The 26,062-nt window shown below is 29.6% G+C and overlaps 1 protein-coding gene across 6 annotated transcripts; it reads right to left on the bottom strand.

Annotated features, from left to right (window-relative positions):
* Positions 1-7,725: 7,725 nt before the first annotated feature.
* Positions 7,726-13,533, bottom strand: LOC101259304 (phototropic-responsive NPH3 family protein NPY3). Of its 6 annotated transcripts, none has more exons than XM_019212546.3 (6): positions 12,880-13,426; positions 12,648-12,698; positions 11,694-12,114; positions 10,493-10,562; positions 8,738-9,913; positions 7,726-8,565 (listed from the first exon to the last, which is right to left on the bottom strand). In XM_019212546.3, the coding sequence occupies exons 3-6, from the start codon at positions 11,753-11,755 to the stop codon at positions 7,987-7,989; spliced, it is 1,887 nt and encodes a 628-aa protein (XP_019068091.1). In that variant the 5' UTR covers positions 11,756-12,114; positions 12,648-12,698; positions 12,880-13,426; the 3' UTR covers positions 7,726-7,986. The 6 variants fall into 6 exon arrangements, with proteins under 6 accessions (XP_019068091.1, XP_069150160.1, XP_010316012.1 ...); XM_069294059.1 differs by having other exon boundaries at positions 10,493-10,735; positions 12,880-13,060; XM_010317710.4 differs by lacking the exon at positions 12,648-12,698 and having other exon boundaries at positions 12,880-13,533.
* Positions 13,534-26,062: the final 12,529 nt, after the last annotated feature.

The raw sequence follows: 26,062 nt of genomic DNA, 5'->3' as shown, positions 1-26,062 counted from the left end.
TTTTATATGCAAAAGTAAAGCCATTCATTTAACTAAACTGGAATTATAGAAAAAAAAAATCATATATTTACGCAGAAAATTAATGATGTACCTCTCTCCATCTATCAAAGATTCGATAGTACAAAGTTTGTCAATGCCGCCCACATCTAATCTTAATTGATAGTTCTAATGTTGATTTTTATTTTTGTAAGTTTTAGAAATTTACAGATCATGCCGTCTAATTTGAATTATCTCCCTTTTCATTTGTGGAAATTGTAGAACTATATTACTATTAATTTAATTGTGTAAAAGCTTGACTTCAATATGATATTTCTATAAGTAACTACCACTACTAAATTTTCTTCAATGATTTTATTGCTATTTTATCTTTAATTTGATGTACGAAGTAAAAAACTACAACATTTCTATGATTTAAAAAAAAAAGTTTGACTCATCAATAATGTTATATTATTTCTACTCATAAGAGATGTGTGCAAATTTGGAATGATCTTTTGCATTTGGCCTACTTTTGTATAAGGTAATATAATTGTAAACGATAAAATGATCTAACGAATTTAAATTAATCAAATCTTCTGTACGCATCGAAGAAAGAAAGAACGTGATAGTGATAATATCATGGACGTGAAATCAAATTGTAAGTGGGGTTTTCAAGTGAGTGAAAGAGGGATTGAGAGATTGACAAATACAGGGGGGCCTTTTCTTAAATAAAAAAAACATGGAATTAGATAATATATATCCATAAATAATGTCCGACGAAGTCATTATAATTAAGATAAGATAGCCAAATTGAAGTAGCTTTGTCTTTTCAAAAACAAATACTCCGTCATGATGATTAAGCAAGAAAGCTATGAAACGGGGTTTTGTTTCTTTGTGACAAAAACATAAAAATAAAAAAAAAATGTATTAGAAAGATAGTAGTGATTAGGGATGACTTGGGGTAGGGCAAGGAGATCAACTTCATTCCACTTATTTCAAGTGCACATGAATAATATGGGACCAATTTATTTTCCACTATATATACTTTTGTCTTTTTCTGGTCTCCATTACCTTTGGGACCAGGCCTCCAAGTCTAATCTTTATGGAAGACAAATCTAAACTATTAATTATTGGATGGTGGGGGGGATTAGTAATTAGATTATACAATATTTTAGCAACTTAGCAGGGAAGAAAAGTTATTAATCTGAAGGTTGTTGTCTATTTCTTTTTAATCTTTGGATATAAAAAATAATTATATTGGATGGTAATAGAGGTATCTGTCAAAGAGGATGGTGGATTTTGGATGTAATCAGACCATCATATTGTTATACATGATCAGTCACCATCATATCTCGAAATATAATACTACACACTTTTCTCCTGATAACTCAGTTCATATATTGTCCGCTTTGTATTAGTCGTTTGTTTTTCTTTGTGTTGTATTTGTTTGAGAAATTATAAATTAAAAAAAAATTGATTTACTAATTTATTTTTTAAGTTTTCTTTTTAAAAAAATTTACAAACTTAGAGTACATTTTTTGAAAAGATTGAATAGTCAAGGTATCAATTTGTTTATCGAATTCTCATGGAATTTGAGTAAATAAATCTTAAATTAAAGATACTATGTTCTTAAACATATAATATGAAAAGTTTTAAATATTTAAATAATTATCAAAAAAGACAGAGTTGTTCTTTTTTTTTAAAAAAAAAAAACATTCTAAAAATAAAATAAAACAAACAAATTAAAACAGAAAGAATGTACCTTTTGATTCGTCGTTTATATCTGCATTATGTTTTGATTAATATGAATTCACATTGTATCAGACACATTTAAAGGGAAGCGCTCCTTATCATCCAAGATTTTTTTTGCATGTGTTTAACTTGAATTTAAGATCTCTAATTACGGAGTAAGTTTGATCGGTTTAAAGAAGAAAAAGAAAGGAATATGCAAGACCTAATTTGGTGCATCATGGCAATATGTCATATTATATTAATATAAATTAAGTGCCGATCATTTTCTTTTTCTTGCATGAAACTCTACCCATCCCACTTAATTAAAGTGATTAAACCCTCTGATAAGTTAGGAGTCAAGTGAAAATGCAATTTAAAATCTTTTGATTGGCAAAGTTTTCATTAAAATTATTGTAGGTGGATTTCAAAATAATAACAAATTAAAATATTGTAATATACATAATATATGAAGGCAGTTACCATTTAATTTTATTACTATATTTCAATAGATCCCTAAAGATTTCTTGTTCAAGTAATAAACACTTTAATTTTCATCGGATAACTTACATTCTCAAGCAATATTATGGGAATCTAGAATAAGAATTGAAAGCTGGCCGTACAATCATATATGTCTGTTTCATCAAATAATAATATGTCACGGGAAATCTTTTTCTATCTAGTTGGAAAAGTAGTTATATGATCATATAATTCATGAAGCTTTTAGGCTACTTTTGATATATGGTTGCCTTTCAATTTGCTTGGTGATCACTAATTTTTTGTGTTCGACCAAGTGCTAGTTGTCATTATGGATAAGTCAATTTCAGACAATATAATCTACCTAAAAACTTTAGCCTAATGCATTACCATTTTGGTAGTAGACACCTTTCCTAAGCTGGATTTATCGAGCTAACGATGCAACTTTGGGCAAAGGCATACTAAAACAATAACATGTCATTGAAAAATCAAATTAAATGATAAAATATATTTACGTTTCTCACTTGCAAATTTGAAGGGAGGTAGAGCCTCAGAAGAATGAGAAAAACGCGTCTGTAAAACAAGTGAATTTATCCTATTAAGACATTCTTTTACCAGCTAATTTAGGAAGGTAAGCGTCTATCAGAAGCTTTACTTGTTAAAATAATTACTTTTATGTCTTCGTAGTTATTGGGGTATACAAAATCTATTGGGACAATCTTATAGATGAGGGTGATTGACTTGGAATCATTTCATGCGGGACATACTATTATAATTTGATACTTTATGTTTCGGACTCTATTAATCCCTGTCCAAACAAAGTTACTTTGGTTATGTACAAAAATAACCCAAAGCCACATAATTTGTTGGTTGTCACTTGTCACTTCAATTTCATCAATAATCAAAAGCACAAAAATAATCTCAGATATTTATCACTAGTTATTTACTTTCAAAGTACAATATTATAATTATCTTGTCTATATCATTAGGGTAAAAAGATAGCGAATTAGGCAAGCTTTGACCAGGGCAATGAGAAAGTAATTTGGCCTTAATCATATTTAATTACGTATACTAAAATTAATAAAAGTAGCTGCATTTGCCCAATATTCTACCAAATTCACACCTGGCTCGAACTTCGATAGTTGGTTTAGGTAAAGTAGGAGAAAAGCCGCATTAATTTTTACTACACGTTTTAGATAAGTCAAGTTTTGTCGGCCTTAATTGCTTTTATCACAGTAATTAGTCAAAGATAATTAAAACATTGTTTAAAGAATAACAAAAGTTTCACCTTGATCGTAAATGAGATGACAATTTTTCTCTGTTTGAGCTAGCTTTTGGGACCTAATTTAACATGATATCAGAGTAGAGTCATCTCATCCAATGCTTGGGCCACCAAAATCAGAATTGCCCATGCCCAAGCACCATATGCTAAGCAAGTGGGGTGTAAAAGAATGACAAAAATCCCAATGAGATGGGTAAATTACTTATAAGACTTGGACAATCCTCCGCCCTTTAAACTAGTTTTTTGGGGCGTGAATTATGTTTAAGTCCTAATTTAACAAACATAATCTGTGATTACCGATTTATACAGGTGTTAGGCCCATTTGGTTAGGATGTCCATCAGATTAGACATTAGAAGCGATTAACTAGTATGTAATGTTTAGGCGAATTTAGGAAGTGTGTGGATCCCCACGGATTTGGTTTTGATGGGAAGAACCACATGGAAGAGTGAATACTGATCCTCTTTTTACGCTAAGTGTCGCAATGAAAATCATAATTGATATATATGGGAGTGATTGGGGAAGTATTACGTATGTGTGAAGTGAAAGCTCAATAATCTGAAAAACAAAAGCAAATGTATGATTTTTGTTTTTGTGGTTGAAATTATGGTAAGAAGTGAACGAACTAACGAGTTAAAGAGAAAAATAAATTCAGAGGCAAAATCATTGAAAAAGTGAACATTCTAATGTGAAAACAAAGTAGCATAATGGAATGTCGGTAGGCGAAGGATACTTCCATTTGCTGCGTTTTGTTTTTTTTAGAAAACGTCATTTCTCCTCAAGTACGGTCTGGGCCTCAATATGAAGGCCTCACTTTGTGGGGATCCAACTTGGATTCTGTGGCCCATATCAATATTTCCCTCCACTATATTGTTCATTTTATTTCTTTCTCGTGTTCAGTACTCACATTGAAGCTTAATTAATTAACATATTTTCACATCGTACGACTCCACTTGAGAAAAAGCATTCCTTATCAAAGATTTTTCCATATCCAAGAGTTAAACCTGAAGTCGTTAGTTAAGAAAGGAACAGTATCATCCGTTACACTACTACTGATATATCTTTTTGTCCTTGTATGTGCACTCACCTGGGAAATGGTATACTAGCATAAATTTAGTTATTAAAGTAGTGGTACTTACCAAAATATAAGAGGAATATTTTTGTACGAAATTATTTGAAGGTCGAGACATTTGAGTTTGACAACTCTTTCTAGTATTTTGTATAACTGTTATAATTGTCGGAAGTTCAAAATATAATTGAATTCTATTATTTAGGGGGGTGACAGATGGTTAGTATTTTATATAACTATTATAGTTGTCGAAACTTTGAAATATAATTCACTTCATTATTTAGTGAAGTGACAAATAGTCAATTCGAATTTAATTTGAACATATTAAAATTTCGCCCAAAGGTTATTTTTGAGATTGACTAGAAAAAGTTGAGTTAAACATAAGGTCATAACTCAACGTGCATTTTTACAATTTTTGTTTGTTTATTTATCATTTTATCATGAAGCAAAACTATAAAAAAAAAAAAAAAGAAAAAAGAAGAAGCCATTATTCTATATAGAAATAATTGATAAAATTTATCAAAATGGATTAACGTTAATAAATGCATGAATCATGAAAATTCGAAATCTTATAATTTCTTGAATGAACTTTAAGAAATTTTATAATTCATTACACTCCCCTCATCTCCCGTTTCAGTCTAGTAAAAATAAGGGAAAATTATAAATAATAGCAAACTAATAATCTTAAATAAATTGAGTAGTTAGGGTTTAATTTAATTGTGCTCCATAGCAAACATTTGCAAAAAATTGCCAGACGTCTCTCTCCCAAATATCTCGTTCGCCACTCTCCTCCAATCTCTCGCTCGCTTCCTCATTTTTTATACAAACACAAGTGTATAAAAGATGTTTCTAATTGTATAAAGCAGAGAAGATTGTATAAATACATATATTTTTGTTCCCCTCTCTCCCCTCTTCCAGATACATATATTTTTGTTCCCCTCTCTCCCCTCTTCCAGATCTCGCTCGCTACTTTCCCAAATGTCGTTCGCCACCCTCGCTTTTCTCATTTATACAAACAGAAGCGAAATGTATAAATTGTGTTTCAATTTGTATAAAGCGTGAGAAAATTGTATATACACATGCAAGTACATATATTTTCGTCCTATACACTTATAATTATACAATAAAAATACTCCCCTGCCCAGTTTCTTTTGCCTTTCTCTCTTTCTCATTTTATACAATTTTCAAATTGTACCTAATTTCTCTTTTTCTCGTTTTATACAATTCGATTCAATTGTATATTCCTTGTCAAGTCTCTTTTGTCTTTCTCTCTTTCTCATTTTATACAAATTCAAATTGTATATAATCGTTCTATACAGTTATAGTAATACAATTCGTTTTATATACTTCATTTTTATACAGTTTTCTGCCCAAGTGTCTTTCTCTTTCTTGTTTTATACAATTTGTTTCAACTATATATGTATAGCGAATTAAGTTTCTATATTTGCTATGGAGGACAATTATGCAAACTTTGTTATAACAATAACTAATAATGTCAAATAATAAAATTGTTTAAGAAAGCAACATAAAAGAAAGATTTGTTTGAATGGAAATAGCAATAACTAATAATGTCAAATAATAAAATAAGATAATAGGGAACATATATATCTAGCAAATCACGATAATACATCAAATAATTATGACAATAAAGTTCGACCTAAATAAAAGGCAATCAATAACAATTACGAATGTTAAATACTAGACAGTTTGAGCGAATATCGGTCGGACAAATTCTTTTTGGGCATACATTGGCTTAACATGAACTAAATAATGAGTGATATCCGAACTTATCGACTTCCAACCTTTTAAATTCTTTTTGTTTTCTTATAAATTACTTTATCACGTAATAAAACTTTTTTTTTTTATTATTATTATGATTATGACTATACATAACATGTTAAACAATTAAGAAAAGACTTTTATTAATATTTTGACAAGGTTATTGTTTAATTCAGCTACATATTTAGGCCAATTAACTTAAACTTTTACCAAAGTTAGAATTTGAATTAGATCAAAATGAGCAATTAAGTAAGAAAATAGGAGGGTGTTAACTCGCCCAAACTTACACAAATTAATATAAGTTCATATTTTTGAATCGTAATATTTCACAAGTTATGCTCATAGATAACTTGAGTTTCTGAAGAATTTTTGCCGCATTAGGCATATATTCAATTGTAAAAGATAAATTGAAGAGTAAAAAATTTGAAAAACAAAACGTGTAATTTCATGTTAGACTAATGTTGCAACAAGACCAAGATTATGAGAAGGCACATACCCTCGTTTACACTCTCTCCACCCTTTTTTCGGTCCCATTAATTCCTATATAAGTTATATGTAAATTGAACGAGCATAACACCATATAAGAACTTGAAAATGAATCATTTAATGATGATTTGTATAGAAAACATATAGAAGAAGTGACCCGGACTATTTCACTCATATAATAACATAAATCATGAAGGCAAAAACTTGCTCTACTTCCATCTAAAGATGGATAGGAATTACTGGAATTAATTAGCATGATCAAAATAATCATATCATTATTTGTAGACTACTGTATTTTAGTTTACTAATGGTTGATGAACCATTTGACTGCTACTGTCATTCAACAGTTAAGCCCTAAACTTAAACCAGCATGTATGTATACCCATAAGGAAGATACTGGCCCAACGATTAGTGGCCCAACAGTACAACACACAGTTTTTTAGGGATAGAAGAATTAACCTAAATAGTTGTGCATTCAATCTCATAGAATTAAATATCCAGCGGATATACAATATGTGTACATTAGTGCATAATTTATGTATAGTAGCTCCATCTTTATCCGCCTCTAAATTATGATATTTTGTTAAGATCTATGTATATCATGTAAATAGTTGTATGTATAATTTAAATTTCTTGATGATCAACAAATTGCTTCTTGTCATCTTTTTGTATGATTAATTCATGCTATACATCTTATATTACATGCTTCAAAATGTAATTAAGTTTGTTTTTTCACTACAATTACTGAATGCATAGAGCAAAAGAACAAAACATTTTAATGTTCCTGCATGATCATCCATAGTTGTCTCAAGTTCCACCAGATTTATCTAATCACCTGCATAAGTAACAGAAGGAATTCAAGTCCAAACAATTTGGTTCACACACTTTGATACATAAATGTGCCTGTTCCAGTCTTGTTAAAAGAGAGCCTAAAACAAAGATGGTCGCTTGTATTTCTCTTGGGAAACAATTGAATACAACAGAAAAAACTAATAAAGCTTAAGAGGATCCAATTCAGTCCCAAGCTGATCTAACCTTGCAAATACATGCTTCAAAATGCTCAAAAATTATAGGAGGAATTCTCCCTACTACTTCCAAGGGTTAGCGGCAGACGTAGCTTCTTCCAATCCTAGCATCAAACAAGGGGTGAAACTTTTTCTCTAAGAGAAATTGGTTAATCTGCAACTAACATTAGGACAGGGAATGCCTCCTACTTCTTGATGGGGTGGACTTCGATTCCCCAGCATTGGAAGAACCGGGGCTTTCTGATGTATCAGAGCTGCTGTTCTCGCTTAGTCTATCTTTGTTGGACCACAGCTTTGAAAAGAGCTTCTTGGACATGATTAAGCCCTTTGCTTTGCCACCAATAACTTTTTCAACACTCATTTTTATGTCTATTGAATTAGTATCATTGCAACCAGCTTCTTTGTCTCTCAACCTTAGAGTAGCAAGCTCCCCTTTCAAAGCTTTAAGTTCCTCAGCAGTTGGCACGGCATCCCAGTCCTCGTCTGTGTTTGTTGTGGCAGATCTTGAGCTCCCATGGGATTCCCCTGGAAGCAAAGACTTGATTGTTCCAGCTAGGTCAGGGGTGCTGCCACCACCAGATGATGTTGTTGCTCTGGCTTGCTCAAAGAATAGAACTTGTACAACTACTCTCAACGGAAGGCGCTCATTCTGCACAGCATGCATGCATGCCTCAGCTGATAGCTTCCGGCAGTCCATAAGTTTACAAATTCTTTTCCTTTCGCTCTTGGTGATTCCTGGATGTTCCTGTCAAAAAGGAAATGATCATTCAAGAGTCCATCAAAATAAATCAGTCACACAAATGTGCCATGCGGCGCCTCAAGGCTTTTACTAATTAATACATTTTTTCTTCGAGTTATGTAGAGCTTACGGATTATAAAAAAGTTTTCTTTGAAAAAGAAAATTGCAAAAAGGATACCTTGAGATACATGTCAATAGCACGGTAAATTCCATCATGGGAAGGTCTAGGGAAGCCAGACACCATTTCAGCAAGATTGACAAATTTCGCCAAAGGTAGATTTGGATCTCGAGAGACTTCTGCAAGGTAACCATCAATCACCCTTGCCACCTTGACTTTGGAAGAGTCTGATGCAAATGCAGGGTACATCTCCTGATATTCATTATCTTCAGGAAAATCACTCTGACCGCTCCTTTTCTGCAGCATGAACTGCTGAACAAGTTCAAGTACTGTGTCAACATCATATGTCATAGTTTCATTAGCTGGTGCCCGAAGGAGGAGGTCAGCTACCGATGCCTCATCAAGCTGCTGGCTAATCCTCCTCTTCAGTTCACTTTGTACTGTCTCTCCACATTCCAAAGAAACAGAAGTCTGTAACAATCTGATCAAGAAACTACATGAAACACTATGTTTCTCTGTGGGCAACAGAGAAGTAATCATATCAACCAAGTACTGATACTTAACAGGATCACTTCCTGGGATTTTACCCTTGCTGAATCCCGGTAGCCTTCTATAGGCATATGCTCTCAATGCCTCACCAATTACTTCTGGAGACATTCCTCCCTTTGTTTTTATTGTTGTTATTACCCGTTTATACAAGTCAATATGAAGTTCAGAAAGGTCCTCAACCCACCAGTCTCGTGGAACATACTGCTGCTTTTGCACACCATTCCATAGCGGATCACTTCCATTTTCTGATGGGAGCTTTTTGCGATTATATGTATACGACCAGTCCACCTTTGAGGTGTCAATGTAAGCTTTAGATGCAACAGAGTCCAGACAATGACTAACGATCTTTAATTCCTCAGACCAGGGAAGAAAAGCTTTTGTTGTTTGGAGAACAATGATTGAATCTTTCCAGCTCCGGAAGATGCTAGATTTAAGAAAAACCTCAAGCTTGTAGATAATGTTACCTTTCTCGACAGTTTCATACATTTCCAGGTATTCCGCGGCACAACGAGCCACAACTACATTATACGCATTCAGAGTTACCGTCATACCATAACAGAACTTTGCACATATTTCAAAAGCTGCAGGTCCACCAGGTATATCGTCAATGTTGATTTCATCATTGTTTTCCTCATTTGTATTAGCTGTCAACTTCTGTAAACGAAAACTCTTGGACAGAAGGGGGAACTGGAGGAAGTATAATCCTATCAGTATTAAAAAGTAATGTATTGAATGGATAAGATAGTAAGCAGACAACAATATGAACATGAGAACGATTCACATCTATATTAGCTGTCAACTTCTGTAAACGAAAGCTATTGGACAGAAGGGGGAACTGGAGGAAGTATAATCCTATCAGTATTAATAAGTAATGTATTGAATGGATAAGATAGTAAGCAGACAACAATATGAACATGAGAACGATTCACATCTATATGCATGTGAATAACCAGATAAAATGAATGATTAGGCTCTCTCATTGAGAGTAATCCCATCATAGTAGGCTATCCATTTAAATAACCAGCAGTAAGCAGGAGCCAAGATGAAATCGATAAAAAACTTTGCACCTTGATCAATTTTGTCTATTAACCACTTCGATAATTGGTGGGCATGTCTAACGCCAACAGGATGAGTAATTTACTCTTTTAGTAGTATTTCTGGAGTAATCAAGGTCGATCAATATCTAAGATTATGTTTCAAAAGTACAATTTTAGTTTAACAAGCAGAAAAAAGAGTAGCAAATATGGCTTGAGATGGAGAGCATACCTTGTGGAGATAGAATTTTACATCTCCAACATTGATGACCATATCTGTTGCCAATTCAGTGGCTACATACCTAAATAGAAAGCTCATACATCATATTCATGATGAAACCATTTCAAATGATTTTAACTCGTACAATATACACATCGCTATCAGATTACGTATCAAAAAAAATCGAGATGATACACCCCACCATAGTGCACATAATTAATATGTAGTAGCTGGACTGGAAAATGGAGGTTTTCCCTGCCGAAACAAAGGACAAACTGAGATCAGCTATCACTGAACACCAGCTTTGTCAAGGTACTGTAATTGGTATATGATCCCAAGTGTTTGTAAGAAGGTAGTGTGTATAGGTGTAAAGGAGAGAGGAAGGATGTCAGTTCTCATGAGTGAAAGAAAAGTTCATCCGTTAACCAAGCTATTTGAACTGAGATAGCAGGGGGGAGGGGAGGTTTCTGGACAAACACCACATGAGATAAAGCTTTTGGCATCAATGAAACTATGTTATGAACCAATCTTTTCAAGTGTAGTTCATAGATGAGAAAAAGGAAACTTGTACAATCCTACTCCTTCCTCATTGGGATAATTCTACATTTCTTTTATTTCATGTAGTGAGAAAATGATGCTATGGATATTATTGCCAAACTTACAAAAAATGGTGAAGCAAATTAGTTTTTCAGACACTTCACAAGCTTAAAGAAACAGTCCACAGCAACTTAATGAGTAGAAATTATGAGCAGTGCAAGGCTAAGTTGCTCAGACTCTTCAAAATTGATGTCGAGTGCGTGTTGGATCGGCAACATATTTGGAGAGTCTGAGCAACTTAGGAGCAAGGTCTTACAGAAACATATCTGATAAGTATTTGACAAGAGGGGAATCAAGAATAAGTGATTGAGGCACTTAAGTCCTTAAGCAACAGTAAGCAACTCAGAGACTTGTTTGTTCTAATACTTAAGCTTCACTCTTCTCAAGCCCATCCCACCACTTGTGAACAACATGCTTAAGAATGTAAAAGTGATTGAAAATTTTAAATTTTCAGGAAGAGATTTTGGAAAGGCAATACACACATATTGTATGAGAGGTAAGAGGTAAAGGCACTATAAAAATATACATGAGACATATATGAACAAAAAATAAATACCTAACTAGAATGACAAGGAAAATAAACTAAAAATTCACAAAAGATGATTGAACTATTAACCTGATATTATCTCCTTTTGTCTGAAATTGATCAGGCTTGGATCCAAGTTTCATAAACTTCATCTTTACGCTCTCGAAATATGGATTCACCTACAGTATCCCAAATCTAAACTTGCAGTAATTAAGAGGACAATGCCAAGGAAAGGACCTGGAAGTACCTATACTTCCAGACTTGACAAGATTTAAAGGAGATTTGGCTTCTTTATTGGTTCTTGCTGTAAGCTCAACTACAAACAACCACAAAAGTCCAGTCCAAGATATACAACCCAACCGACTCAATACCTCAAAATATGCAAATTTAAACTCTCAAAACCCAAGGCCACATGCTCACCACTTAGACCACCGCCCTTTCTCTAATTGTTTATTTAAACAACTTCCTCCTCTACTCAAATAGTCTTCCCTCACCAATGAAGTTAAAGGACCTGTAATAACAAAGAAACATTAAGATTTAAGATATGTTTTCAAGAACACAACCACCAAAAAATTTTCGACAAGAATCATCAATAGGGTCTAGAAGGTCGCATATAAGTGAACAAACAGGCACAAATATCAAAAAAATTGTTCTCAACTTGAAAAGAAAACGAAAACAAAATTTGCCTCAAACAGAGCATCACATCGAACATATCACTTACACACAAATCAAACTGAAAACGTGCCACAAAGAAAATCACAAATACACCAAATCCATAATTTCTTGAAAAATTAGGAACCCAACCAGCAAAAATTAGAAAAAGAAATTAAGAACCATACATTTTTTCAGATACAGAAGAAAGAAGCAAAGAGCAACGAAAAAATTTCATGGGAAGGCAAAGGGTAATGAAGGATGTAAATAGAGTGTAAAAGCACTAGAGAAAGCAGAACAACTTTGAGGTACAAATCCAAGAAGACATTCCAAAGGACAAAAAACCCACTATGAACAATCAAAGAAAGAGCCAACAAGAACACAAAAACCAACCAAGAAAAAGATGACTTGTCCCTAATCTTTGCCAGCCACCAAAGCAACACTCTGTATTCACAAAAAGCCAATCTCAGAATGTTCCCAAAATAAAACTTAGATATCAATCTATCTCTTTAGAATCAGCACCGCCGTCCCCACCACCATTACCCTCTTTTCCTTTTTCTCTCCAACCCCCCAAAAAAATCAGTACAGATTATCAAGAAAACAACACCCTTAATTCACAAAATACCTCTATTCACCTCCTCTTCTTTAATATTTTATCTTTTTAGATGAAACTGGAAAGTGGGGTTTGCTTCTTTCTTTTCGCAAATAAAGGTGTAAAGAATCATCATCTTCCAAACTCTAATTATATACTTTTCTCTCTCTCTGTTTTAAGCACTTGTACAGTGATACGCACGCCAATCTGACATAGTCGACTTTTTTGCCAAACACTTCCCCAATTAAACAAACCTTTCTTTTACCCGTATTCTTTTAGCATTAACATAATGACCACTCCATTTTTTCCTCATCTACTTTTATAACAGTGCTTTCCATCTCATTTCTTCTCAATAGTTATACTCAGAATTTTTAAATTTTCTTGTTTGTTTTCTATGGCCTTGCCCTTTGGTGAGTTGAAATATTGCTTATAAGAAAAAAAGTAAGGTTGGAGTTACATAATTGTTGAGCACCAAACCCTAGTTAATCTCAACAACCTCCACCCAAGAGCAACAAGTTATCCCATATTGAAGAGGGTGGAATGTGCTTATTCTTATTGCTACTACATGAAAAGCTATCGTAAATGGAAGTTCCTTAATGCCATATAGTTAAATTGTTGAAGTGTGTGAATACGAAATCAGATTCATTTACATCAATAATTGATAGGAGAAATTTAAACAGTTGCCTTTCGTCTACTAAATTTGAAATCAACGTATCATTATTTGACTAATAGACCATTGCAGTAAATTTGAGTGCAAATTCGTTCACACCAATGTCATATAATCGAACTCTGTATAATGAATTACAAAGCCGTTTAGTTAGTGGTATTAGTTATTAGTTATGCAGGTATTAGTTATGTTGAATTTAATTAGGTGGTTATTAGTTATGCAGATATTAATTATGTAAATATTATTTTGTTAGGTAGATATTATAATATATGAATTATTAATTATTGAATATTAAATTTGTTGTAAATTATAAATATATGTTATTTACAAAATAATAATACATGCTAATAAAATGTGGAATATATTGAATAATGTATAATCTAAATTTTTATTATTTTTTTCTAAAAAATATAATCTCATATGAGTAAATTTAATTCCTGTCAAACATATTTTTTTGACTTTTTTTTGTTCCAATGACTAATTTATAATTATTATTTTGATAATCAAATTTATTTATGTTTCACTAATATTCTTGTAAAACTTATTGTAGATGACCAAATTTTTTTTCGAATACGAAATTAAATTACAATACAAAAAAAAGTTTAATTTTTTATTCTTTAAACTAAGGAATGAAAGAAAACAACAAAATAAGAATAAGAAATTCAAATAATTATAATAAAAGAAGTCAAAAAATAATTTATGTATGAAAAAAATTAAAATATACCTTAAACTTTGATAGAAGAATCATATATACCCCTAAATAATTTTTTTTAAAAAAAGTAGAAGTAATAAATATAAATTTAAAACTAGTTTTTAACTTCCGTTAAATGAAGGGTATATGTGAGCCATTTTGTAACGGCAGGGGTATATGTGAGTCGTTTGTATAACGCTAAGGGCATATATGAGCCACTTTTATAACGAGTGGTATATCAGCTCCAAATGACAAAATTGATAGATATATCAGACCTTTTTCCCAAAAAAAATGATCTATAAAAAACAAACATATATAGAAAACAGTAAAGTTGCCAATTAAAAAATAAAATAAATTTATAAAGTAAATGTGTAATTTATTATTTTAATACATGTATAACTAATACTCACATAACTTATTTCACCTTCTACCCTGCATAACTTTATACATAGATTTCCTCATAAATTGTGTTGGTATTAATATAAAAAATACAACAAAACACCATATAAATTAATACATGAATAACTTTTATACAATATTTAAATTTTTACCAATTAAACATGGTATAAGTTATGTTAACTTTTATACCTAACACAAGACTTCTGCTAAACATAATAAAACTAATATAACTTTTAATATATGTATAAGATATTTCTTATAGAATCAAACAGCTCCTACAGAGTTAATTTGACTGTTTTATCATAAAGTAAGTAATTCTCTTGCCACTGTATGAGTTAGTGCTGGGATACTAAAAGGATTAAAAATACAATATCGATAAAAATTAAAAGAGGTTCAATATCTAATGTGTATATATATATAAGATAAATTTAAAAATACAATATTAAAGAACTCCAAAAAAGTTTAACATTAATGTGTATATATATAAAAGATAAATCTAATCCTATAAAAATAATCTAATTTTTTTATAAAAAAATAAAAAAAATTCTAATGAATCCTCGACTTTACATGACTCGACACTGATATGAGTTAAAGTAGTAGGCCATACTGTGGGGTGGCACATGGGTAACTAATGGCTTCTAATATTGGGGCAAGGACTGCGCCTCTATTAAATCATTAGACTTTCCCTTAGCTTTTAAATTTTAAGTATTACTTTTTTTTTCTCTATGTCAATTAGTTTCACGAGTAATCTATGTACAGCTACGAATAATTAAACTGAAAACTTTATAATTTTCAATCAATAATATTGCTGATAAATTTAATTATATAAAGAAAGAATATTTTAGCGTGATTTTTACTTAACATGTGAATAATTATTCAGTTTCTCTCAATGATAAAACTTAATGATCTTTTTTAATAGTTTGATAACAATAAAATAATAAATATTTGAAGTTATCATCAATTAGTTTTACATTTATGTAATTAGCTACTTATAATTAGCGTCACTTGTTGCTCTCAAGAGCCAAAAAAAAAAAGTTGATCCCCTATAAACTTTTGTAGTCATTTTGATATGACTTTTGATAAATATTGAGTATAGCAATAAAGTACTTTTTGTGTAATAAATATTAAAATAAGTCAAATTAAATATTAAAACTCTAAAACTTGATTAAATGGACCCTCAAATAATGATATCTTAATATTTTCTTAACGCATATATATGGCATGGAGTAGTCCAATCAATAAAATGGGCACCCCTTATGGACAAAATGTGACCACATTCCTTTTTCTATTATCCAAAAAATTAAAAAGTATATTTTTTTTTCAATTTTTGGTCTCGAAACCTCTCACATGCCCATGTCCCAAACTCCAAGTACCTCTTCTTCCAATGTCACCAAAAATAAAATTACTTATAATATTTTTTTTCTGACATGCCATATTCTTTGCTTTTTACACTTTCCTATGATAATGCTCCATTGCTAAATTTAAATTCTAACATCGTGTGAGGAATCTCTTTCCTTTCTTTTTCTCTTGCGCTAATTTTATAAGTTATGTTCGATTTTGATTTTTAAAAATTATATTTTTTTAAATTTTAATTTGTATTCATTAAAGGGGTATATATATATTGCCTTCTTTAAGAGATATTTTTAATATCCTACTAATTATATAATCACAAGGAAATGTAATCTGACGTTTCTACGTTGCAATAAATATGTTACTATAGAGAAGAATCAACGAAGGAACAAGATAATACTCACAAATAATAAAAATCTTTGTTACATCGTAGTTTATTTGTAATAACAATTTATTTTGCAAATAAGTAGTAGTTCTTTGGATCATTTTACCTCTCATATTTTTTTGGTCATCATTAAAATAATATTAATTAAAAAAAATAGTTTTTATTATTTAGTATCTCTATTTAATTCTACTTTTCATCATATTAGTTTCTCCCCGTATATATTCAGTAGTATACTGAGGAAAATCAATAATTATTTTTGTAATATTAGTTTTATTCTTTTTATTATTAATTATACAGTAGTTATTATAGTTTTGCATCAATAAGATCTAGGCAAAGATAATTTATTTAAGGTGACAGAGATTTTAGAGTCAATCTTGAGAAAGATATATCCACCACATTTGGTCGGATGTCTCTAAAGATTTTCCTTTTGTTTTCTTGCAATCACACACACGACTGCCATTTAATTTCATTTTATTTATGTCTTTTTCCTTCATTGGGGAATACACTAATTTTATTTATTTCTTTTTTGGATTTTATGAATATTTGATAGCAGTAGTACTATTTTCTTTCCAAATCCAACAAAAGGAGAAATAATAACGAAACATCCTAATACATGAAATAGAGAACTATATATATACTTACTGACCAGCATATTAATCACCTTCTTTGGTAGTTGTATCACTAAATCAATTTATTATTTGATTTTTTTTACTCAATTACTCGTAATTCATTTTTTCTATAGCTATATATAAATCACCCCCTATTACATTTAGTGGAATGTGATATTTGATCGAATGTGATACGATACGATATTTTATTTGAGTGAAATATTACTCAATTATTGTGTGAAAAAAAAAGTAATTTTACGTACGATCGCATATTTTATTTTTTCCATCTACTATAATTAAGAGCAATGATGAAGGCTAGTGAGTTCAAGCAGAATAAGAAAATGATGTAGCCCACATGCATCCTTATTATATATTACTCTTAATCACAGTATTATTATTACTACTACTACTTTTAACGGGGCTTCTTTTTATTATTTATCAATAAACTGGAAAAAAGTGATTTTCCATAAGTCAAACAATGTTATGTTCCTAAGACCAAATTAAAATTGCTGGTACAAGGAATATTACATATCTTTAAAATGGTATGGATATATACTGCATTTGTATCTGTATAAAACGAGAGAAACTTATATATACAGATAGAGATACATATATTTTCATCATGTATACACTTATGATTATACAAATATCATCTTTCCTTGCCCTATTTTTCTTTTGTCTTTCTTTCTTTATACAAATATAATTTATACTTTTTTTGTATATGTATACTGAAACAGAAACAGAATATACAAATACTTTCTTTTGTATATATATAATGAAATATATATATTTATGTTTGTTATAGAGCACAATTATGTAAACTATAACAATAACATATAAATATATTTTTCATATTTATTGTATATGAAAGTTGCACTAGGACAATAATAATTTGTTTTGTGTATGCGTCATAAAGGTGCACATGCATGATAAGAAGGAAAAAACCAACGGCTAGTATAAGCACAATACTATCTTTTACTATTAATTAAATTAAAATGCTAAACAGACTATATAAGGGTGGTTTAAAAAGATGAGTGCCTGTGTTTTTGAGCTCATATTTGCATTACATAAATGCAAAAGTTACCGCCAATTCGCAATCACTTGCGTGCTTTCCCAAAAGTACACTCAAAGAGTTTTGGCAGTTCACCACTCATTTTCTATTCCCTTCACTTACGCATTTTATTTTATTATTAAATGGTATAAATTTTGATTAATATTTTTAAATGTATCTTTTATGAGAAAAATTATAACATTCAATGTTCGAACATCAAAAATTTAATATGTTAGAATCTTATTCGTTCTTTAATTTTAGAAATTAAAAAATTTAATTTTTATAAAATAAAATGTGATCGAATAAATTTGAACAGACTGAATATATATTTGTAGTTAGGACTATATATATATATATATATACACACGCAATATGGATATCTTTTTTCATATGTGGTCCTAAATAAACATACTAGTGGTGTGTATATATACATATATATACTCCTGCAACACTAATCGAAACTTTTGGATTAAAGTTGAGGTAGCTCAATCCAAAAAAATAACTAGGTTAAAACATTCTGTAGAGGAATATATATAGCTCAATTCAAGATAAAAAGAATTACCCTGTTTGATGCTTGCGATAGAAAATATAAAAACAATACTAATTAATAAGTTATTTATGTATGCATATTGTGTGTGTATATTTTTTTTACACATTATTAGGTGACTTAACAAATAAATATAACACTACCAACCTAAAATATAAGATTGATTAACTGCTATAAGTCATTAAAAAGTAAAATAAAAATTAGACAAATCACATATTCTAAGGGACAAATTACATTCTATCCTTATTGTATTAATATTTATCAAAAATTTCTTTTTATAAAGTAATCCGGATACTTAAAATAACATAACGATACTTAAATTATAGCGGACGGATATTTTAATTATTTGTTTGTTTTTAACAATTACGGCGCAACAAAAGGAATAAGAATTATCCCACAATTCACGTTGACGTTTAACAAATTAAGCGTCTAATCTACATAAACATCATGTACTAATTTACCTCATTATTGAATTTCAAATATTGAAAACTTCAAATCGTGAATCGAAAAAAAAAAGCCGAGCTTGTTTTAAAAAATCAAGAACACAATTTGTGAAGATTCAAAAATGATATTTCGATCTTGTTACGACATTTTGAAATATGAAAAAGTGTTGTTATATATGAGCGATACAAAAGTGATGGGATAGTGGTTGGGGAAAATATTTCGTTCATGAAGGTAATTCGTCTTCATCGTGTATTTGAACATATGGGTTTAAAATTGTACATAGAAATTAAGAAACATGAGGTTGGATTCGGAACGTATCCTCTATACATTGATACTTCAGATAAAGGTGTTGAAGAGATAATGAATTTCGATGCAACAACAGGTACCAACGTGTGTGTTGAAGAGATCCTAAATTCTTGATGATTATTTTTTTTCTTGTTTTATGCTTGATGTGTAATAATGTTTCTGGATATTATCAATTTACTAATAAGATTTAAACCTTTTCATTTCATGTGATTATAATCATGTGAATTTTTCAAGCTACAAAATGTATATTGATACTAAATATATCGAATTTTGACTGTATTATTGACAAAATTATAACTTGTTTAATATCATTTACATATAATGGTAAATATATAATGTATCTGATAACAAAATTTTGTTATCCAATGCAAAACAACAAGAGATACTAAATATACACAGAGTAGTATATGATTCAATATGCTGAACGATACTCAATATATTAATTACATGATTTTGTATTGATTGTTAAAGATACACAAATTTATTTTTTGATAATAAAATATGTATCATATACTTAATAATACTATAGATTTTGTGTATCTGTTTATAACATAGTATCATACATTTTGATTTACTGGAAAACTACGACATTTGTAGTAAATTATTTTGTATCAGTTTGTGTAACAATTGTATAAATGTAGTATCAAATATACTTTGAACAAAGTTTATATGGTATCATCATTTATTTTGTAAATCTTACTTTTACAAAAAAAAATTATATGTACTGTTAATTAACTTATATAATTGGAGAAAAAAAGTTGACAAAATTATAGACTATACTATATATATATATATATAGAGAGAGAGAGAGAGAGAGAGATTATTGTATGACTCAACATGCTGAACGATACTAAATATATTCATTACATAATTTTGTATTAATTGTTAAAGATAAATAAATTTATTTTTTGATACTAAAAAAATGTAGCATATACTTAATAATAATAGGATATTGTGTAACTAATTATATTATAGTATCATACATTTTTTGTTTTGCTAAAAAACTACGACATTATAAGTAAATTATTTTGTATCATTTAGTGTAATAACCGTGTAAATATATTATCAGGTATACTATGAACATAGTTTATATGGTAACGTCTGTTTCTTCGTAGATCCTACTTTACAAAAATAATTTATATGTACTGTTAATTAAGTTCATAATTGGAGACAAAAGTTGACAAAATTATAACATATACTCTCTCTCTCTCTCTCTCTCTTTCTCTCTCTCTCTCTCTCTCTCTCTATATATATATATATATATATATATATATGTATATTATTCAAACTGCTGAACGATTAAATATATTGATTACATTAATTTGTATTAATTATTATAGACTAATTTTATTTTTTGATACTAAAATATGTATCATGTTCTTAATAATTCTATGAAATTTTGTATCTGATTATAATATAGTATCATATCTTGAGATTTACTGAAAAACAACAATATTTTAATTAAATTATTTTGTATCATTCTGTGTAATAATTGTGTAAATAAAATATGAGGTTTATTGTGAACAAATTTTATATGGTATCATCAGTTATAATGTTGATCTTACTTTTACAAAAATAATTTATAGTTACTGATAATTAACTTATATTATTGGAGACAAATATTTGACAAAAGAAATTCTTCAAATTAATAACTACTTAGAAGGATTGAACGAAAAAGAGAAATTGTAATACAAAATAAAAATTAACGTAAGTTCAACATAATAGAAACTTAACTAATCAACATCAACCAATACACCTTGTTGAATCGTCGCTATCACTAACATATTCAGCCTTGACTTTGTCCATACCATACTTCCATAACAGTGTTCCGTATATGTTGATACCTTATTTTGTATGTAAATTTTACTAAATAACAGCAACACATCAAACATAAACATCTTTGTATTTCGTGTGCAACATAAAAAGATACACAAATAGCAAATAATTTCATTATTCTTTATATAGAGATACAAATAAATATACATAACAAACTGATACTTAAATAGTACATATGATACATTAATATATATGTAAAATACCTAAAATTTAACACATAAATCAGTTTATCACGAGGGCACATAAATACGAAAAAAATCGATACTTAAAAAAAATGAATCAGCAGACTAACAAATAAATACAAAATTCTTGATAAATAATAAACGATACTTAATAGAAACATATAAATCATCAGGATAACGAAAAAAATACAAAAATCCTGATTCAAAATAATCGATACTTAAAAAATCGGAATCATCAGACTAACTAAAAAATATGAAAATCACGATAGATATGGAAACAAATGTACATACCTTTGGTAGTGTTGGTCGAACAATCGGAGATGCCGCCTTTCTATCCCTTTTCTTTGGGGGTTTTGGGTCTTTCGAACTAGATGCATATTTGCTCTTTGACGAATTTCTCTTGCTAGAACTTGAATTTGTCATGACTATATTGTCATGCAACGATGTATAACTCAGATCTACGGAGATTTTCGATTCTAAAAAAAATATAAATTTTTAAGAACAATAAAAACAGTGAAAACAAAAAAAAGAAAAAAAAATGAAGAAATTGTATGGGGAAGATGATATATCTATTTTTGAACTCAATTCCGGATGATTAGGGATAAAAATCGTTTGAATTTCAAATTTGCTTTGAATTTTTAACTGAAAAAATTAGGGGGAAAGTTTTGGGCGAAAATTTTGGGGAAGGTAAACTTTTGTTTTACTTTTCCAACTTGAAAAGTAAGTAAAGTATCATTGGGGATAAAAAAAGAGATTTTTGAATTTTAATAAAAGAGCAGAAAAATATTTGAATTAGGTAAAATAAAATTATGTAATTTAGTAATTTTTTCTATTATATAGTACATATCTAAAAAGAATGATATTCTAAAGAGACTGAATTTTTTTTTGAAACTAGTTAAGGAAGAAAATTAATTGGGCTACTGTAAAGCCAGGGTCCAAAACAAATATGCTGCAGCCCAATATAATGATTTCTGCACTGGAAAAATAGACTGACATAGATCACTTCAGCGTGTGTTCAATACAAAGGTGAAGTTTTTTCTACAAAAATGTGTATTGTAATTTTAATTTTTGTTGTTCGTTAGGTAAACAAAAATTATGATCTGAAAAGTATTTGTATATAATCTAGATAAAATATACGGAGAGATTGAGGGTGTCGGATAGTGGGGATAAGGCTATGGGAGGTAAGGGACGAAGATAAGGTGTGTTGGAGGATGGGAAAACACAATCAACGTTAAATATTACTAGTAGAACTTGATTGTCCTACTTTCATGAAAACTCTTCCCCCCCCCCTCATTTTTTAGGAAGTTGCTTACCTTAGAAAAATAATTTTCAAAATATCTACCCACCCAAACACGAAAGAATTGAATTCTTTATATTCATAATTAACTTGATATCAGAAAAAAAAAACTGGAAAAATTAGGAAGATGTGCAAATAAAATAACATTTGTCTTGGAGTATGTCATAAAGTTTGCTAGTAATAATTAAAGCTCCAAGATAATAATTATTTTTCAATAGTTACACAAATTTTCTCATTAAGCCCCATAGAGCTCAGCTCCACTTTTCGAATAGGGGCATCACAAAGAGTTTGAGACTAGTACCGCCAAACCCCTTCGACAAAATTTTACCTAGTTTATATAAAATTGTTAAAATTAGATTTCATATACATATATATAGTATAATTAATTTTTTTTTCGTGTGTTTACTTCTTAAAAGAACACTTAGCGAGAATTCTTAATAATTTGCCACCAAGTAGCATCGGATTTAACATGTAAGGAACCCAATGTATATTATCGTTACGGACGATAAATAACATAACAAATTGCTGCTGGACATGTAATTTTAGGCCCATTCATACAACAGAATAATAATAGACTCCAGCCCCACCATTCTCTTTTGCCATTTCTTAAGGAAACAAAGGAAAATTGTTTTCTGTTATATGCCTAAACATTCCCTACTTATCTGTTCTATATCGTCTAAGGGGATTAATATATATTAATATTGTGTGGAAAAAATGAATTTTGATAGTAATTTCACAAAACAATGAATCTCAAACATAACTCGATTCGAAAAGGTAAATTAAATGATGAGGATCGACCACTCATCTCTTTATATTAATATATATTCCTCGGCATACAATTTACTCCCCGGCCTTACTTCCCGTAAAGCCAATTGTACCATTCTTATGCAAATAAGGAAAAACTTATTCGCACTGTTCACAAAATTTTTATTATTACGTGATTTGATGAAGTAAAATAAATTATAAATCAAAACAAATAACATGCATATATTAACTTGATGTAAATGTTCAATACGAATAAATTTTTGACCACCAAACCTCAGTACTAGTGATATTCAACAAAACATTTGAAAATAAGAAAGGAAGATGCATTGTTTCCTGTTTTAATTTGTCTTGGTGTTATAATTGGGCCCAGGACCCTCATATGTCAAAAGGACAAATGAACGGAGTTTAATGAGATACATTCGGCTCTATTACAAGTGTATAATTATAATTTATTAATTATTTTATTTATTATCGATTGATTTATTAAGAAAAAAAAAATTCTTAAATCATTATAAGATTGATATGAAAATAATAATTAAAATCATTATATCATGACCTACTACCAATAAATTACGATTCAATCTTAAACTGCTGAAGTTTGAAATGGTGCAAAAGCACAAAAAGTATTCGAGAGGCAAGATGTGTAAATTCAAGTTGCTCCAAATCGTACTGGATAATTTTGTTGCCCCACTATAGACCTCATCAGATACCATTCATTTAACGTGTGTGTCACAATCCGAAAAAATGACTAGATCGTTTTACCTACCAAACTGGTATTATTCTTCAATGATTTTACTATTCACAAAATAATGTGTTCAGTCATTTCGTTAAAAATATTCAATTATTAATATATATAAAATTTATGATATCTTCTTTTGTAATTCGTTTAAACTCTAAATTACTCTTTGTTTGGGTCTGTTAGTGCGGATTTAGTACGAGTTTTATCATGAGTTTAATTATATAGTTGAACAGTCTAACATGTTTCATTTACTGAAAATTTAAACTCATCATTTAAGTATGGTTTCTTGATTTTTAAAGAGAGAAATCAGAAAACTAAGCTGATACACAATCTAACACGTCAGTGTAGGCCAATCAAAAGAAATTGATTCAAATAAGTACACTTTATAGGTGCAACAAATTTATAAAGCATAAAAATAGACATATTTAACTAGGTTTTCGTGTATCTACGATTGTACGTGTTAATTAAGCTGGTCGCTTTATTGGCATGGAAAGAGAAATCAGTGTGTCATTCACGTCTAATCAAAATAATTTAAGTTGAATTATGGGCATATGAATGACAAGTTATGTACCTAAATTAAGCTTTCTTTTTTCTTAAATATGTACTTTTCTTCAACTAAACACCGACAGTTTTTGCGTGTTTGGAGATTCATCTAAAATTCGCACGCTTCAATTTGTGGTTGCCTCTAATTAATTAAAGATTAATTTAGCAAATTTTGAGGAAGAAGCAAAATCGAGAGGAAAAATCTTTTTAGCTAGAAAATTTGGCTAGAATGATATTTTTATTTTTTTAATTTTAATACATTTTAATTAAAAATTAAAAAAAATCAATTTATTTTAAAATAAAAAGTATAATAACTTTTTTTTTAATTTTCTAGTTAAATTCTGACCAATTTTTTTTGTTCATTTAACACTTCCCTATTTAATTTTCATATTTCATATGACTAATGAGGGTAACATAAAATTATCCTCAAATTAATGAATTCATTAAATATAAATATTTATTATGTAACCATGATTTGATGTCTACATTATATGTCATTTTTGTTCAAAATAAATGGCAAGTATTCACTCCCGAACAGGGAAACCATGAGCTTGTTATGATTGTGCCCACCATTTGGCGTAATATAAAAGGAAAAAAGAAAAGAATATTCGTGTGAAAGTTATTATGATGAGATATCTAAATTATAAAATTTTACGAAATGATTATCATGGTTAATTATGTCATATGGTTGAGTAACGTTTAGCACTAATTACTCTACTAATTATGCGTGCATCTTCACTGCTCTTTCCAGCTATGGTAAAATCCTGGTACAGGACCCTATTATTACATAAAGAAATCAGAAAGAAATTTCTATATATAATTAATAGAAAGTAGGGAAAGATAAATTGAACAGTGGTGATTAATCCTCACTGGTTATTAAAATATTTTAGTGAAAATTTTAGCTCCCAAATATAAAGACGTGAAACTTGTACATACATATGACACTCATTTTTTTTTCTCAAAATTACAATATTCTATTTAAAAAAAATTCATAGTTTCTGTATAAAAACATGAAAAATAATGAAATTAATTAGAGAAATTTAAAAAATATTCACCTTCTTGAAAACTGCTGGAGTGTGAATATTGACCCCAATATATATAGTGTATGGTGGGCGGTGAAAAGGATTACACTGTCGTTTCTTGTTTGTAATAATAATGATCATCTGTAGATCTAACCACAATAAGTAGATGAATAAATAAGTATAATTAAATAATTAAAAGTAAACAAGAAAAAGAAGATTAAAGCAAATACTCGAAGGACGTGTTTTTTAAATCCCATAAAATATTAGCAAGATTAGATGTATACATCGTCGGTGGATCTAGCTGTCAGAAAAAATGGAAAAAGTTGAAAAAAAGGAGACTAACGTTAACTATTTTTTCTCAAATTACTAGTCACTGTCCCCTTA

Source organism: Solanum lycopersicum, chromosome 2 (genome assembly GCF_036512215.1).
Source record: "Solanum lycopersicum chromosome 2, SLM_r2.1".
NCBI lineage: Eukaryota > Viridiplantae > Streptophyta > Magnoliopsida > Solanales > Solanaceae > Solanum > Solanum lycopersicum.
The sequence above is the reverse complement of the archived record's forward strand: the minus strand, read 5'-3'. Positions and strand labels throughout refer to the sequence as shown.

Excerpts from the sequence above, each read along its gene's own strand:
- LOC101259304 (XM_010317710.4), bottom strand. The coding sequence starts at position 11,755 with ATGAAGTTTATGAAACTTGGATCCAAGCCTGATCAATTTCAGACAAAA. Across the intron at positions 10,563-11,693 it reads ACAAAAGGAGATAATATCAG|GTATGTAGCCACTGAATTGG; the intron begins GTTAATAGTTCA and ends CTTTCTATTTAG. Across the intron at positions 9,914-10,492 it reads TAAAATTCTATCTCCACAAG|TTCCCCCTTCTGTCCAAGAG; the intron begins GTATGCTCTCCA and ends TACTTCCTCCAG.